The 15,423-nt window shown below is 36.5% G+C and overlaps 1 protein-coding gene across 1 annotated transcript in view; it reads left to right on the top strand.

Moving 5' to 3' along the window:
* LOC150100631 (fibrillin-1-like) overlaps window positions 1-15,423 on the top strand; it is a 1,594,375-nt gene that overhangs the window by 566,430 nt on the left and 1,012,522 nt on the right. The window contains exon 23 of the mRNA XM_090401848.1: window positions 6,995-7,075. Coding sequence (XP_090257974.1) covers window positions 6,995-7,075 — 81 coding nt within the window. The remainder of the gene's footprint in view (window positions 1-6,994; window positions 7,076-15,423) is intronic.

Below are 15,423 nucleotides of genomic sequence, written 5' to 3'. Positions count from 1 at the left end.
CCTTCATATCCACTACACATCTAATTTTTTTCTGTTCGTGCCTCATCTCATTCCTCATCATAATTATTTCATTCTTCCATTCTTGTATTCCATTAATCATTCCTGTTATTTTTCCATCAGTCAGACTTTCTTTTATTCCTGCTATCACACCAGCTCTTGCTTCATCAATCAGGCACACTTCCACAGTTACACTCAGTTTTCTTTTTCTTATTTTTTAAACATTTCTGTATGCACAATCATGTTCTCTACTCTCATATCCTCATGCTAACTCTTCTGGCGATCATTCTTAGTTTTACATACACGACTAGAAAAGTTTTTCTGCAATGATGCAGCAAAACTCTTCTGAGTTTGGTAATCAGGTATTCCATATATTTTGTCCATTTAAGGCGGCAGACTATGTGAAAGCTAAGGTATTGAGCATGTGTTAAGGTGTGATTTTAGGTCTTTGACAGTAGCAGCTATTGTTGCTGTTGTTAATTCCATGGTATGTGTGACAGTGTACCATTAGTAGTGCAGAGTGCTTGATTCTGGGGTTCTTATAATTGGCATCTGCATTTTGGTGTTGTTTCTTATAATTGGATTGTGGTAGAAAGCAGGGTGTTATTTCATTTATTCTTGTGCTTTGGAGAAAGCAATGCGACATTTGTGTGGATTGTCAATAGTATGGTGTTTTCTGTGTATTGGTATATTTGACTTTGTTAGCAGAGTTGTGAATGTTATTAATATATATGCTGAATAGAGTAGGTGATAATATAATGCCTTGAGGAACTTTATGCTTTATCTGTATATTCTGGTTATGATATGTTCCTGTTTTTGTTACTTGTGTTCTTTTTGAGACAGTTCCTAAAACAAGTATGTAGTGTTTCCCTTATTCTTATTAAATATAATTTGGTCAGTACGCTGTGTTCACGTGTGTCAAAAGCTTTGGTTAATTGGATGTATCGGTGTAGCAAATTTATTTATCAAGAGCTTCGTTTCTGATGTCAATGATATAATGTCGTGGTATTTTTTGTTTTCTGAAAGCCATATTGATTTTGTGAGATAATTCTGTATTTATGTAAATAGTATACAAACATGCAAAATTGGCTACATAATACACTGCCCTCATAGCCTTACTGCTTCAACTGTAAATCCAAATCAATCAATCAACCAACCAACTTATTTCAATATAGTGTACATAGAGCTTAAATAAATCTTGTGCTCTAAAGGAATGAAAACAAAACAAAATATAAAATAAATAAATTTATATTACGTGCATGTGCACTGAACAATTTGGAAATAATTGTCATAAGTCTAGTGAATAATAAATATTACTGATATTTATTATCTCAGGATAATAATTATTATTATCATTATTATTATTATTATCAACATTTGACTCCATGGAGTCAGAGACTCATCGGGGAGGTACTCACTATTGCATACAATGCTCATCCAACCTCGTCTTAAACTGATTCAATGTGTCCACATCCACAACACACTCAGGCAATGCATTTCACTCACCAACCACCCTCCATGCAAAGAAAGTGCTTCTCACTCCTTTACTCACACTCTCCTTATACAGTTTCCAGCAATGGCCTCTTGTTCTACTCCCCTCTCCCATTCTATGAAAAATCTCTTCCATGTCTACCTGATAACAACTACTGACCAGTTTATATGTCTCAATCATTCCCCCCCCCCATCCTCCTATTCACAAAGCTCTGCAACTTACATTCTCTAAATCTTTCCTCGTACTCCACATTGCAAGGACCACTAACTACCTATGTGAATCTTCTCTGTGCCCTCTTTAACATATCCTCATCACCATGAAAACCTGGTGACCAAATCTGTGCACAATAATCCATATGAGGCCTGATCAAGGCCTTATGCAGTGGAATCATAACCTCTCTTTTTCTGCATGTCAGGGTTCTTGGCATCATTGCCATTATTCGATGTGATGTCTTCACAACTTGTGCAATGTGGCCACTGAATTTCAAGTTCTTGTCCACCATCACTCCTAGATCTCTTATCTCCTATACTGCTGTTAAAATTTCCCCACCAAGTGCATACTTTGCATCCCATCGTTGCTTACCAAATCGCAAAACCTTACACTTGGCAACATTGAACTGAAAGTTCCACTTACCTGCCCATTCATGTCTATTCAAGTCCTCTTGTAAGGCATTAACATCAGCCTGACTGTGTATTGCTCTCCCTAGTTTTGCATCATCCGCAAACAGCTGGATATCACTAGTTAAAACCGACCCAATATCATTAACATACAAATTGAACAATAATGGCCCCAAAACTGCCCCCTGCGACACACCACTGGTGACCTTTCTCTTTCGAGATACTGCACCCCCATATACAACTTTATGATATTTATCTGACAGCCGGTCACTGATCCAACACAGAAATCTGTTATCCAATCCAATCTGTTTCAATATATTTAAGAGCTTGTCATGTGCCAGTCTATCAAAATCCTTTGCAAAATCCAATTACACCACTGTATATGCAGGTCCTCTGTCCAAGGTAATTGTCGCCTTGTTATAGTACATTAGTAAGTTAGTGAAACATGATTCTCTCCTTAACAAACCCATGCTGATAACCACAGAGAATACTGCTGTTATCAACCCATTTCTGTATCCTACTTCTCACCAATCTTTCTAGGACCTTCAACACAACTCCAGATGTACAGACAGCCTGTAATTTGAAGGTACAGCCTTATCATCGCCTTTATGTAGTGGAACAATTTTATCTTCCTTCCTCTCCCCTGGAACCTGTGCTGTTGCAAAACTTATTAAACAGGCATGCCAATGCTACTGCCAGTTCCCTTAAGATGAGTGGTGATATGTCATCAAATCCTATTGCCTTATTGACATCAAGGTTATTTATTTCCTCAAATACCTCATGCTCACTCACAATTAAGCTATCCTATCCTATGTCCTCTACACTTAAGTTTCTCATGATTCCACCCTGATCAGGATGAAACACACTTATAAATTGATCACTGAATACCTAAACAATGTCTTCTGCAGCAGTTACAATTCTACTACTTTCATCCCTTAACTTCATCTTTCCATGATCATTCTTCCTTCTACTTGCCACATATCTAAAAAACTCTCTAGGTTTTTTTTAGCCTGATTTGCCAATTTCTGCTCATACTCTGCTTTTGTTTTCTTTACTAACTGAGTCACTCTCCTGGCTTGTTCTTTATGTTCTTCATGTGACTGATTACCATTATTCATCTTGTACTTCCTCCGAAGTACTTTCTTTTTCCAGATTTCATGCTTCAGCTCCACATTCATCCATTTTACACCTACCTTATTCAGCATTTTGGCCTTTGGGATACATTCATACATTGATACTGTTATGTATTTCTTTGTAAGTTCCCATGCAGCATTTATTTCCTTACCGCTCAATTCCTCGTTCCATGTTATAGCTCGAAGTTGTCTCCTGAGCTTGTCATATTCAACAGCCTTATAATTCTACATATATCCTTTCCTCGCAAAAGCCTGCATATGACTAGCCACAACACAGGCGATTACTTCATGATCACTTTCACCAACTGGGGGAAAATGTGAAACCCCTGTAACAATTACATCCTCTTATGAAATGATCAGATCTAGTATTCTTGATCCTCGCGTGCCTTCCTTTATGTGCTGCCTGAGATAGATATCTCTCAAGAAGTCGAGAAATTAACTTTCCTTATTCCCAAATGTTATCTCTTCATTCCAATCTATACCACCATAATTAAAATCACCCATAATAATTACTCTTCCTTTGTTCACTAATCCAAGTTGTTTATACATTTCTTCATCAACACCTTCCACATTCCCAGGCTTATAGCAACATCCAACTAAATATGTCTTCCTCTCAATCTCCACATTACACCACACTGCCTCATAACCATTGCCACTATTTCCACCTTTCATGTCTACCTTATGTGGACTTAATTCCCCTGCTATTATTAGCAGCACTCCCCCTCCCTTCCTGTCCTTTCTATCATCACAAAAAATGTTGTATCCTTCCATTTCTATTCCCATTACGATATCATCTTCATTCAACCATGTTTCACTTATTCCAATGATTTGGGGGTGACTAAACTCAGTCACTGAAACCATTTCATCCCCTTTGTTTCTGATACTTCTGGCATTTGCAAACAAACACAATAATTCATTTTTAGGTCTATTGCCAGTCCTATCCAAGCCATATGTTGGTTGTGATTTCTCCACTACACCTGCTAAATCACTTTTATCACCACTTACCACACATACCTGCTCAGTCTGCACTTCTCCACCCACATTGCAATATACTCCATCTTCATACACACATTCACTGCCACTTTCAACATTCACTCTCTCTATGCCATGTCAGCTGCATTGCAGAACACATTTACAAGCATTTTTGTTGTATTTTCTGAAATTGCCTCCTTAATGTAATCTCGAATATCTGGCAGATCTTGAATTCTTCTGTGATACAACTTTGGTTTCATGAAATTCCAGGCAAAGAAATTTAATGTGATTAAATCTGGAAATCATGATCCCCATCTAGGATCTCCATGCCAATTTAGTGATTTGGGAAAATAACCTGAACATTTCTGGAATAATAGCATGGTACCACATCTTTCTGAAAGACATTGTGTTAAGAATACCATATTGAATAAGTTATTCGGGTTCAAGAAAATTTGAAGCATATCAAAATAAACCTTAACATGCAGAAATAAAGATGTTATATTTTCATTGTATAAGGCCTTAATAACGTCCCATATGGATTACTCTACACAGATCGGGTCTCCTAGTTTTCATTATGATGAGGATATGAAGACAGATTGAGGAAATGCAATTTGCAAAGCCTTGCGAATAGGAGAAAGAGAGGGGATATGATTGAGACATTTAAGTTGGTAAAGAGTTGTTACCTGGTTAATGTGGAAGAAATTTTACATGAAATGGGATAAGTGGTAGAACAAGGGGACAGCCCTACGAATTGTATAAATAAGTTGTGAGCAAGGAAATAAGGTGGGAATTCTTTGTATGAAGAGAGTGTTTGGTGAGTGGAATGCACTGCCTAACATTGTGGTGGATGCAGATGCATTGAATGAATTTAAAGCATCGTTTGATGAGCTTTGTTTATGACCGTATGTGCCTCCAATGATGAGTTTTTTTACTCCCTGAAGGTCTGGTGTTAATAATAATAATAAATGATACTGTCACTGTAGCCTACCTCTGAAAAAAAAATAAGACTCATGAAGTTCTGATTTCACCATTCCAAGCTACTCACTCATTTATTTTAGGTGAGACTCTCCCATTCAGTAAACAGTTGGTTTTAGTTTTTCATCAACCCAGATGCAACAGTTATTTTGATTGAGTTTGCCACAGATGTGAAAAGTCATTTCATTGCCCCTGGTCATTGAGATTCAACTTGTGTATTAAGGATATTTGGATGGGTTTAACTGGAGATATCCTGCTGTTTGCAGATGATGCAAAATTGGGGAGAGCAATGCAGAGACAAACAGATGTTATAGCCTTACAGGAGGATTTGAATAGATTGCAGTGAATTACAATGATTGCAATGAATTTGCCAGTAAATTCAAGTATGAGTTCAGTGTTGTAAAGTGTAAGGTAAGCAACAATGGGATGAAGAGTATATATTTGGGAGGGAAACTTTGAAGGAAATAAAGAACAGCCACATTGTCTAAGTTGTGAAGTCGTCACATTGGATAATGGCCATGATGCAGAGGACTTGGGCATGCAGAAATAAAGAGGCTATGGTTCCATTGTATAAGGTCTGATCAGGCCTTGTATGGATTATTGTGCACAAATTTTGTCACCTGGTTTTCACGTGGATGAGAATATGTTAAAAAAGGCCCAGTGAAGATTCACATAGATGGTAAATGGTCTTTGTAATGTGAAGTGTAAAGACAGATTGGGGGAATATAATTTGCAAAGACTCATGAATAGGAGGAGAAGGTGATATGATTGAGACACAAATTGGTCAGGGTTGTTGTCAGGTTAACATGGAAGAATATTTTCATAGAATGGGAGAGGGGGTTAGAACAAGAGGCCTTATCTGGAAACTGTATAAGGAGATTGTGAACAAAGGAGTGAGGAATATGTTCTTTTCATGGTGAGTGGTTGGTGAGTTGAAAGCATTGCCCGAGTGCATTGAGACACACTGAATGAATTTAAGGCACAATTCGCTGAGCTTTGTGTATGATAGTATGGACCTCCCATGATGAGTCTCTGAAGTCCATATAGGTCTGATGTTAATAATAATAATAATAAAATTGCCATTTTAGGTTTGATCAACCAGTTCTGCATGCACTGTTGCTCATCTTGGATAAATTTCTTCATGCAAGTTGTGGAGTATTTGAATGTGGTAAGGCTTTCTATTCAGAGTCAAGCACATTCAAATGCTCCACTACTTAGATGAAGAAATTTATTTATGAATATCTGTGAATTGTGTTTGGATATGTTTAACTGCATTCCTAACTGATAAATCTGATCCTCTTCAAAGACTTTACAAATAGATTGAATGCTTTTTTCATGTTGTTGAGTACCCACATCTCTCTTCATCATGTAAAGATCCAGTTCTTTCAAAATAAACATTATAATAACAGTAGTAACACAATTTAAATATTGTATTTTACATAAAATTTTATCATGTAATTTGTTGTTTATTTTACATAAAAGTATATATATATATATATATATAATCATATCATTGAGAGTAGACATTCATTTGAAATTTATCTTATTTTACCAAAATGTGCAGACTTCTGGGACATTCTATGCACTGAAATTTTCAATTACTTTTTTTATTATTTAATACTTGAGAAATAACCATTGAAAATTGACCTATCTGTGTTTGAGATGACATTAATGGTCTGGAAAACAAAGTTGTTGTGCACTAATGAGCAGACTATTGATATTAATAATAATAACAATACATGCATAAAAAGGATTGGTGTCTTCTTTTCACTAATCATTTGGTATATATAGAATATTTTACATTTCAGATGCATATACTGAGTTATGTGTGAAGGGACCTGGACATTCATATGATGGCCGAGCCAGAGGTGAACTTGGTTTCCTTACAGGTCAGTGCATCAAATGTGTTGTTAAAAAGAAAGAATTTTTATTTATTATTTGTTTATTATAGCAATCACAACCATTAAAAACTTCAAACCTATGGTAATCTTATACCAAAAGTAAGTTAAAAATTGAAAGAGACAAAAAATTTATTCACATCGGACTTGAAGATTTTTAGGTTGTAAATTTCTTTCTCGCTTGATGAAGAAGATTGTTCCAAAGAATAAAAATAGCAAATATGAACATCCTTAAAAATCTCAGACTTCTCATACCTCTTCTTCTCCTCGTCCTCCTCTTTCTTCTTCTTCTTCAGCATAACTGCTTTCTTTCATATTGCTTAAGCAGCATTTTTTATGGGTGTTACAAACTTCCTGAGCAGAGTTTCTCGTCAACTATGTAAAAAAAAAAAAAATCCTTAAGTTCACGCATGGTAGAAATGCACTGTAGGTTGTTTACTAATAACCTTTCATGGGGATAACCGTATATATATATATATATATATATATATATATATATAATTGAAGAGAGATGGAATGTCTTAATGTTATAGTCTTTGTTGCTTTGGCCATAATTCCAAAAACAGCCTAATCCAGTGAGTGCCCATCAGCCTTTTCTCTAATAACCATAAATCATAAATGAATTTGACATGATATAGCCTTCCAGGAGGACTTTAATAGATTGCACGAATAGGCAGGTAAGAACTGTCAGTTCAATGTTGCAAAGTGCAAGGTTTTGAGATTTGATAAGCAATGATGGGATGCAAAGTATACACTTGATTGGAAAACTTTAAAGGAAGTAGAGGAGATGAGAGATCTAGGCGTGATGGTGGACAAGGACTTGAAATTCAGATGTCACATTGCACAAGTTGTGAAGACGTAACATCAGATAATGACAATGATGTGGAGGACCCTGACATGCATAAATAGAGAGATTATGATGCCTTTTATAAGGCCTTGATCAGGTCACATATAGATTATTGTGCACAGATTTTGTTGCCGGGTTTCATTGCGACTAGGATATGTTGGAAAGGGTCCAGATAAGATTCACAAAGGTGGTCAGTGCTCTTTGGAATGTGGAGTACGAGCACAGATTGAGAGAATGTAAGTTGCAAAGTCTCATGAATAGGAGGAACGGGGGAGGAAGGTCTTAATCTTATATGATTGAGGCATATAAGCTAGTCAGAGGTTGTTATCAGGTTGACATGGAAGAGATTTCTCATAGAATGAGAGAGGGGAAGAAGAACAAGAGGCCTTCAATGGAAACTGTATAAGGAGTGTATGAGCAGAGGAGTGAGAAGCAGATTCCAGGTTCTTTGCATGGAGAGTGGTTGGTGAGTGGAATGCATTGCCTGAGTGTGTTCTGAATGTAGACACATTGAATCAGTTTAAGGCATGGTTGAATGAGCACTGTGAGCAATGGTGTGTACCTCCCATGATGAGTCTCTGAGTCCATGGAGGTCAGATGATATAATAATAATAATAATAATAATAATAATAATGATAGAAACTTAGATGCTGATAGGAAAAAAATGATCTCTCTCAAAAAAAAGCTAAATAAAATAATATGTGTTTATCTTACAAACGTGTATTCTTAATATAACTAACTTTGGGTAATTTAAGGTTAACTCCACCACTCTTCCCTGAATATGTTGGTAGTATCCTAATGGGCACTGCATACAGGTGACCTGCATACTGCTTTGATCTTCTTTAAGTCAAAATGCACTTGCACTGTTTCAGAAATTAATTTATTATTTATATTGAACTACTGATGCTACAGATGGCCTTAAACATTTTCACCGTCTATTTTCTGATCCAAAAGCAGAGTTATATTTCTTGATGCCATTTTATCATTATTGTCAATATTTATATGGGTACTCTATAGAGTCAAAAGATTCATTGTGGGAAACCCACTCTATTAACACAATACCTAGCATACATCTCCTTAAGCCTATTCACCGTGAAAGCACTCACAACCACCTTTGGCAATTCATTCCACTCATTTACCACTCTCCAAGTAAAGAACCCAGCCTGAATACCCTAACTAACAACACTCTTAGAGAACTTCCAAGAGTTTTTCTGTGTCACTCTTGTAATATAGGGAACAAGAGGTTCAAGAGTTTTGGATTTGGTTATAGCATCAGAAGAGTTGATAATAACTGAGATAACATCTCTCCCACCAGTTGGAGAGAGTAACCATATGGTTTTGAATTGGAAAATGAATAGACATGCAGGAGTATCAAAGAGACGGGAACGTATGTGGAATTATAAGACAGGTGATTATAACAGTCTAAGACGCCAACTTTGGGAAGTTTCATGGAGGGAGGAATTGGAAGGCCGGGATATCATTAGTGCATGGGAAATTATGAAAGAATATTTGTTAGCAGCAATGGTAAATCGTATACCACGAGTGAACAAGAGGACACAATTTGGAATAAAGTGGATGACAAACAATATTAAACAGGAATTGCATGCGAAAATGAGGCCATGGAAGAGATATAAGGAGACAAATGAAGAGAAGATACATGAAGAGTATAAGACACAAGCCAGAAGAGTGACTAGTATGGTAAGGAAGATGAAACTGGAATATGAGAGGAGATTGGCCCTAAGATCCAAAGAAAATCCTAGGGAATTTTTTTAGATATGTGGCCGGTAGGAACAGAAATGACTGTGGAAGAATGATATTGTGGGATAAAAATGGGAATAGAGTGACTGATGCAGAGGACATAGTGGAATTGTTCAATGAACACTTTATTGGAGTATTTCATCCTGGAGGAGTCAGTTTTAATGCTAGTGGGATAGGGCAGGTTCAAGGTTTAGAGGTACAGGAAATAAGTGTGTGTTTCAAATACTAAGTATTCTGGATGTCAGTAAAGCTGTGGGACTGGATGGTATTTCACCATGAGTTTTGAGAGAATGTGCTAGGGAACTGACAGTGCCTTTGACCTGGCTTTTCAATGAAAGTCTGGCTGCAGGAAAGGTGCCCATGGAATGGAAGGAAGGTAAGATAGTGCCATTGCATAAGGGTGGTAGCAGACTGGAAGTGTCTAATTAGAGGCCAGTTTGTGTGTTGTCAGTAGAAAGCAGTGAAGGACCATATACAACATTGGGCAGATGAGGGTATGGGTAATGTTATCTGTGAGAGTCAACATGGATTTGTGAAGGGGATGCTCTTGTTTTAGCAATATGCTAGTCTTTTATGATAAAGTTACAAGAGCATTAGATGAGGGAAAGGCATATACTGCCATTTTCTTAGACTTAGCAAAGGCATTTGACAGGGTGCCACATGATAAGCTGATATTTAAGTTGCAGCACATGGGTCTGGATGTCAGATTGGTCAACTGGATTCAGGATTGGCTGTCCGATAGGTATCAGAGAGTTGTGTATGGTGGGGCAGTTTCAAGGAAGCAGAGGGTTACAAGTGGGGTCCCACAGGGCACAGTACTGGGACCTATATTGTTTAACCTTTATATCAATGACATTGTCAGTGGATTACAAGGGGATATTCAGTTGTTTGCAGATGATGCAAAGCTGGGAAGGATTATTAGTAATAGTGCAGATGCGGCAGCCCTGCAAGAGGATTTGAATAAGCTAGATAGATGGGCAAATGAATGGGGGGAGGGGTTGGTTTAATGCAGCAAAATGTAAGGTCTTGAGGTTTGGGAAACATCGATAGGGCACTGCATACTTGATGGGAGGAGTTATACTGGAGGGAGTAGGGGAGACAAGAAATCTGGGGTTGATGATTGATAGAAACCTGAAATTTAGTTGTGAAGTTGTGAAAAAAAGTTGTGACGACTTAACATCAGATAATGACAATGATGTGGAGGACCCTGACATGCATAAATAGAGAGATTATGATGCCTTTTATAAGGCCTTGATCAGGCCTTATATGGATTATTGTACACAGATTTGATTGCCAGGTTTTCATTTGGTTTTCGTTGAAATTTGTGTTTCTTAGGAAGGACCTCCCACGATGAGTCTTTTGACTCTATGGAGGCCTGAATAATAATAATAATAATTATAGAATCTCTTTAGTAACTTATAAGTTTCTATCATATCCCCTGTTAGCTAAACTCTGCAATCCACACCATCAGTCTATCCTCATTGGAAACATTCCACCGACCTGTCACCAGCTTGATCATCGCTGATCTCTGAATCCTCTCCACCACTTCTTGATTCCGTGGAAATGCATGTGACCAAATCTGTGTACAGTTGTCAACAAAAAGCTAAATGATAGCATTTTAAAGAGAAATAACGTCCCTGTCTTTACTTGTCAATGTGTTTTTTTGCATCCAAGTAATCCTCTGAGCTATTTTGATAACTCTTGCAATATATCCTCTGAATTTCAAATCTATATCCACCATTATCCGAGATTCCTAGCCTCATCAATTTCCTGTAAACTAGTACCATCAATATGATACAAAGTGTGTAATCTTTTCATTCTGAAGTGCATTTCCTTATATTTTACAACATTGAATTGATAGCTATTGTCTTTTGCTCACACTTCCAATTTATTTAAATTATCCTGTAAGAGATCTGCATTACTTTTTATCAACTATTGCCGTCACTAGTTTTGCAACATTGGCAAAACTGAATATCTCCCTTCAAATCTTCTGCTATATCACATTATTAGTATACATAGTGCACATATAGTATTATTGTACAAATTAAAGAGTACTGGTCCTAGTACAGAGCCCTGGAGCATTCCACTCGTCACCCTCATTCGCCTTGATCCACTCCATCATATGCCACCTGCTGATGTATATCTATCAGCCATCCTTATCCATTTCATCAGCCTCATATCCATTCCCATTGGCTCCAACTTATGTAATAGTTTTCCATGCAGTATTCTATTAAATGCCTTTGTAAAGTCCAGCAGTATCATGGTGTAGCTATTTATTTAAATTGTAACCTTATTTCTCCTCCATATTTTACTTGAACATGGACATGCTGTAATACCTTATATGAAGCAAATTTTCAACTTGTCTTTTTTGTGTAATAAGAGCACTTAATTTCACTATAAGTTGTCCTAAAATTTAAGATACTAATCTGTTATAATGTAAGGCATATCATGTTCTCTATGGTATAAACACTATTATCATCATATCTTCACTGAGTTTCAAGACCCATCATTTGTTATCACAGCATTAATCATAGACTTATTTGTTGTTGCTTTTACACATGGCATGCTTTCTGGTAACACTTTCCATATATTTAACCATTCTTCAAGCATGTGTTTTAACATGCTAGTCACTCTTTCTCTCTCACACTGTCATTATACAACTTTCAGAGATGGCATCTTATGCTTTCCTTCCACTCTATGAATAATATCTTCTGTGTATTTCTACTATGAATTATATGTCCTAACCAACCTATATTCTGTACCATGTTAACCCTTCTAGTTAGGAGGCTCTATAGATGCCATTCAAGCAATAAATCTTTATACTGTACAAATAGCAGGCACTAATTCTACAGTAATTCAGATTGGAATCATTGTTATCAGTGTTATGAGAACAAGATATCTTGTGATATAATAAGATATCATTATCATAATCAAACATATTAATATCAGTAATGTAATAACATTCAATAAGATATCTTCTTATAAACATAAAAATGAATTGTGTTTATTTATGAATGCCATGATCATTCGAAATAAGAGAGACAAAACAGTATTGCTGATTGAGTTTATTCATCCAGACATTGGTGACATAAGTGAAAGCATTGTTGAATGAAGTTATATTCTAATGAAAAGTTAAATAGAGTGGGATATATCATGAGGACAAGAAGGGAGAGGATAACAACAGAAATTATGTCTGCACAATAGTAAAAATAGTAATTTGGGCCAGTAAGGTGTGAGGTGAAGGTTGACATTTAGTTGTGTTATATCTTCGTCTTTTGTCTTAGTGGTCTGGCGTCTTATCTCTTATTCTTTTATCTTATCTTAAACTTTATCTTCTATTATTAATTTTGTATTTTTACTTATTATCAGTTAATTCTTTTGCCGACAAATTTGTATTATTTAATGACTGCGCCAGCCGGCAACTGAATTCTGATATGCTATCCAAGATTACTTATAAAGAAATTACAGGGATCATGAAGTATGCAGTCGTGGTCCCGTTTCTTATGTTACTAATGGATTCCCCTTTTATACACGGTTCATAATTTTCCAAGCGGTAATTCAATCCACAGAAAGCATGACAAACTCATTTGATTACACATAAAGAAATACGTTTATTTTAGCACAAAACATAATGATACAAGTTAGTTAATCCTTAAATTAAAAGAGTCTGGGTTCCCTCCCCTTTCTTAATTTAACACATCCAAAATTTCTACACTGTAATCCTGTATACTGACACAAATTCCTTCACTTATATATATATAACTATCCTCAGACTCTGACAGCATATACTAAATAACCAATCTACTATCACACATGCTAATTACATATATATACAAGTCAGTTCTGTAACTCTGACATAGATTTCTTGAGGCAATGCTCTTTCTTATATTTTAGACTTAATCCTCCCCCAAAATTTTAGTTAGCATTCAATTAGGTTTTAACAGTATAACATTATTATCCTTTAGATACAAACAGTTCGTAGCCTTGGTCTCCTACTTGGCTCAAGCCTAAGATGCCTTCTTCTTAGATATAGACAAAGTGTCCAAAATGCAGACAGTTCTTGTAACACTTCACGGAAATGGGCTGTGTTCTTAAAGATCAGTTCTCCTTACTGCACGGTTACTCTGATATTAATATGAAAAGATTTCTGCTTACCGTTCTTGCTTTATTTGGATATTCGGATCTCCTTACTGTACTTTCTTTAATGGTGGCTTCACTATTCCTTTGTTCCACACGAAACGAAACACTTCTACACTGATTCATACACTGACGTTAACTCATCAGTGGCCCTTTCTTCTTAGGAATCTGGACGCATTATAGCTGCAGCTTTGATCCACGTAGCACACATAGCAAGGGAAGACTCTCGCTATGCATGGTGGCAAGCTCTTCACAACTATACAGCCTTCCACACAGGAAACCAGGTACCGATGAAACGAGAAGAAAATAGGACGATTCAAATCCCCGCCGACACCTGTATACTCCAAAACAGTGCCCTCACTCGGTTGTGTCGCCATACGTACGGCGGCTGCCGATTGGATACCGTTGACACGAAATTTTTGACATGGCCTAAAACTATTATTAGCTTGTACACATCTTTTTAGAATTTATACATGATTATCTGCCTTAATAAATTTAACAAACCTTCTCTATTTAGTTTATGGGATACTTTAACATTGCTTCTGTTAAAGTTTTTCTGTTTGGAGGCATAAGTATGTCCTTATCCACTCCTTCTGAGGTAACCCTATGTTGGGTCAGAAAAAGAGATGACTCATCACATTTTCTTGACACAACAGTTGGTTGTTGTTACAAGCCACTTCTTCTGAAGATAATGACATTCTGATGCTCAACTACTGTCAAATATTTTGCAAGTCATAACTGATGATAATGGAATTCATATACACTTTCTGGATGGAGGTTATATTTCTCACAAAGGGAGAAAGAACCCACTGTGTTTTTGTTTGTTTGTTTGTTTGTGCATTTGTTTTTTCCTTTTAGTCTGCTGGCTATTTTCAGCATATATATTCCTATTTAAAACTAAAGTTAATGTTCATTTCCTCCTTCCTACTCCATACCACATCTAATTAAATAAAAAATGAACAGTAGCACAAAATCTGTGCATAGTTGTCATATGTGGCTTAAACAGAGCTTTATACAATGGAACAAGAATCTCCTTACTTCTAGAAGTCAGTGTCCTCCGCATCATCCCTAGAATTCATAGTCTTGTCCTGTAAATTTTAGATCCTTATCCACCATCACCACAAGATTTCTTATTTCCTCAACTTCCAACAATATATCCCCACTAAGTGTAAATTCCACATCCCATCTTTGTTTCCCAAATTTTGAAACCTTACATTTTGCAACATAGAATTGGCATCCCCATTTCTGTGCCCATTCACTCAATTTGTTCAAGTCTTCTTGTAAGGCCACAACATCTGTTCTACTCCTCATAGTTTGTCCTAACTTTGCATCATCTGGAAATAACTGAATATCCCCATCTAAATCTTCCCCAATATCAACATACAGGTTAAATACCAATTACCCTAAAACAGACACCTGAGTCACACCACTAGTGACTTTCCCCCTCCGGGATATTGCTCCCTCATACACAACTTACTGATAACTATCAGATAGCCAATTTTCAATCCAGTGCACTAGTTTAATATTCAACCCCATCCGCTCTAGTTTGACTATCAACTTATCATGCGGTAATCTATCAAAAGTCTTTGCAACATGG

The sequence above is a fragment of the Typopeltis vanoorti genome, chromosome 12 (genome assembly GCF_054136105.1).
Source record: "Typopeltis vanoorti isolate ZY-2024b chromosome 12, IOZ_Tvanoo_1.0, whole genome shotgun sequence".
In the NCBI taxonomy this organism is placed as follows: Eukaryota; Metazoa; Arthropoda; class Arachnida; order Uropygi; family Thelyphonidae; genus Typopeltis; species Typopeltis vanoorti.
The sequence above is the reverse complement of the archived record's forward strand: the minus strand, read 5'-3'. Positions and strand labels throughout refer to the sequence as shown.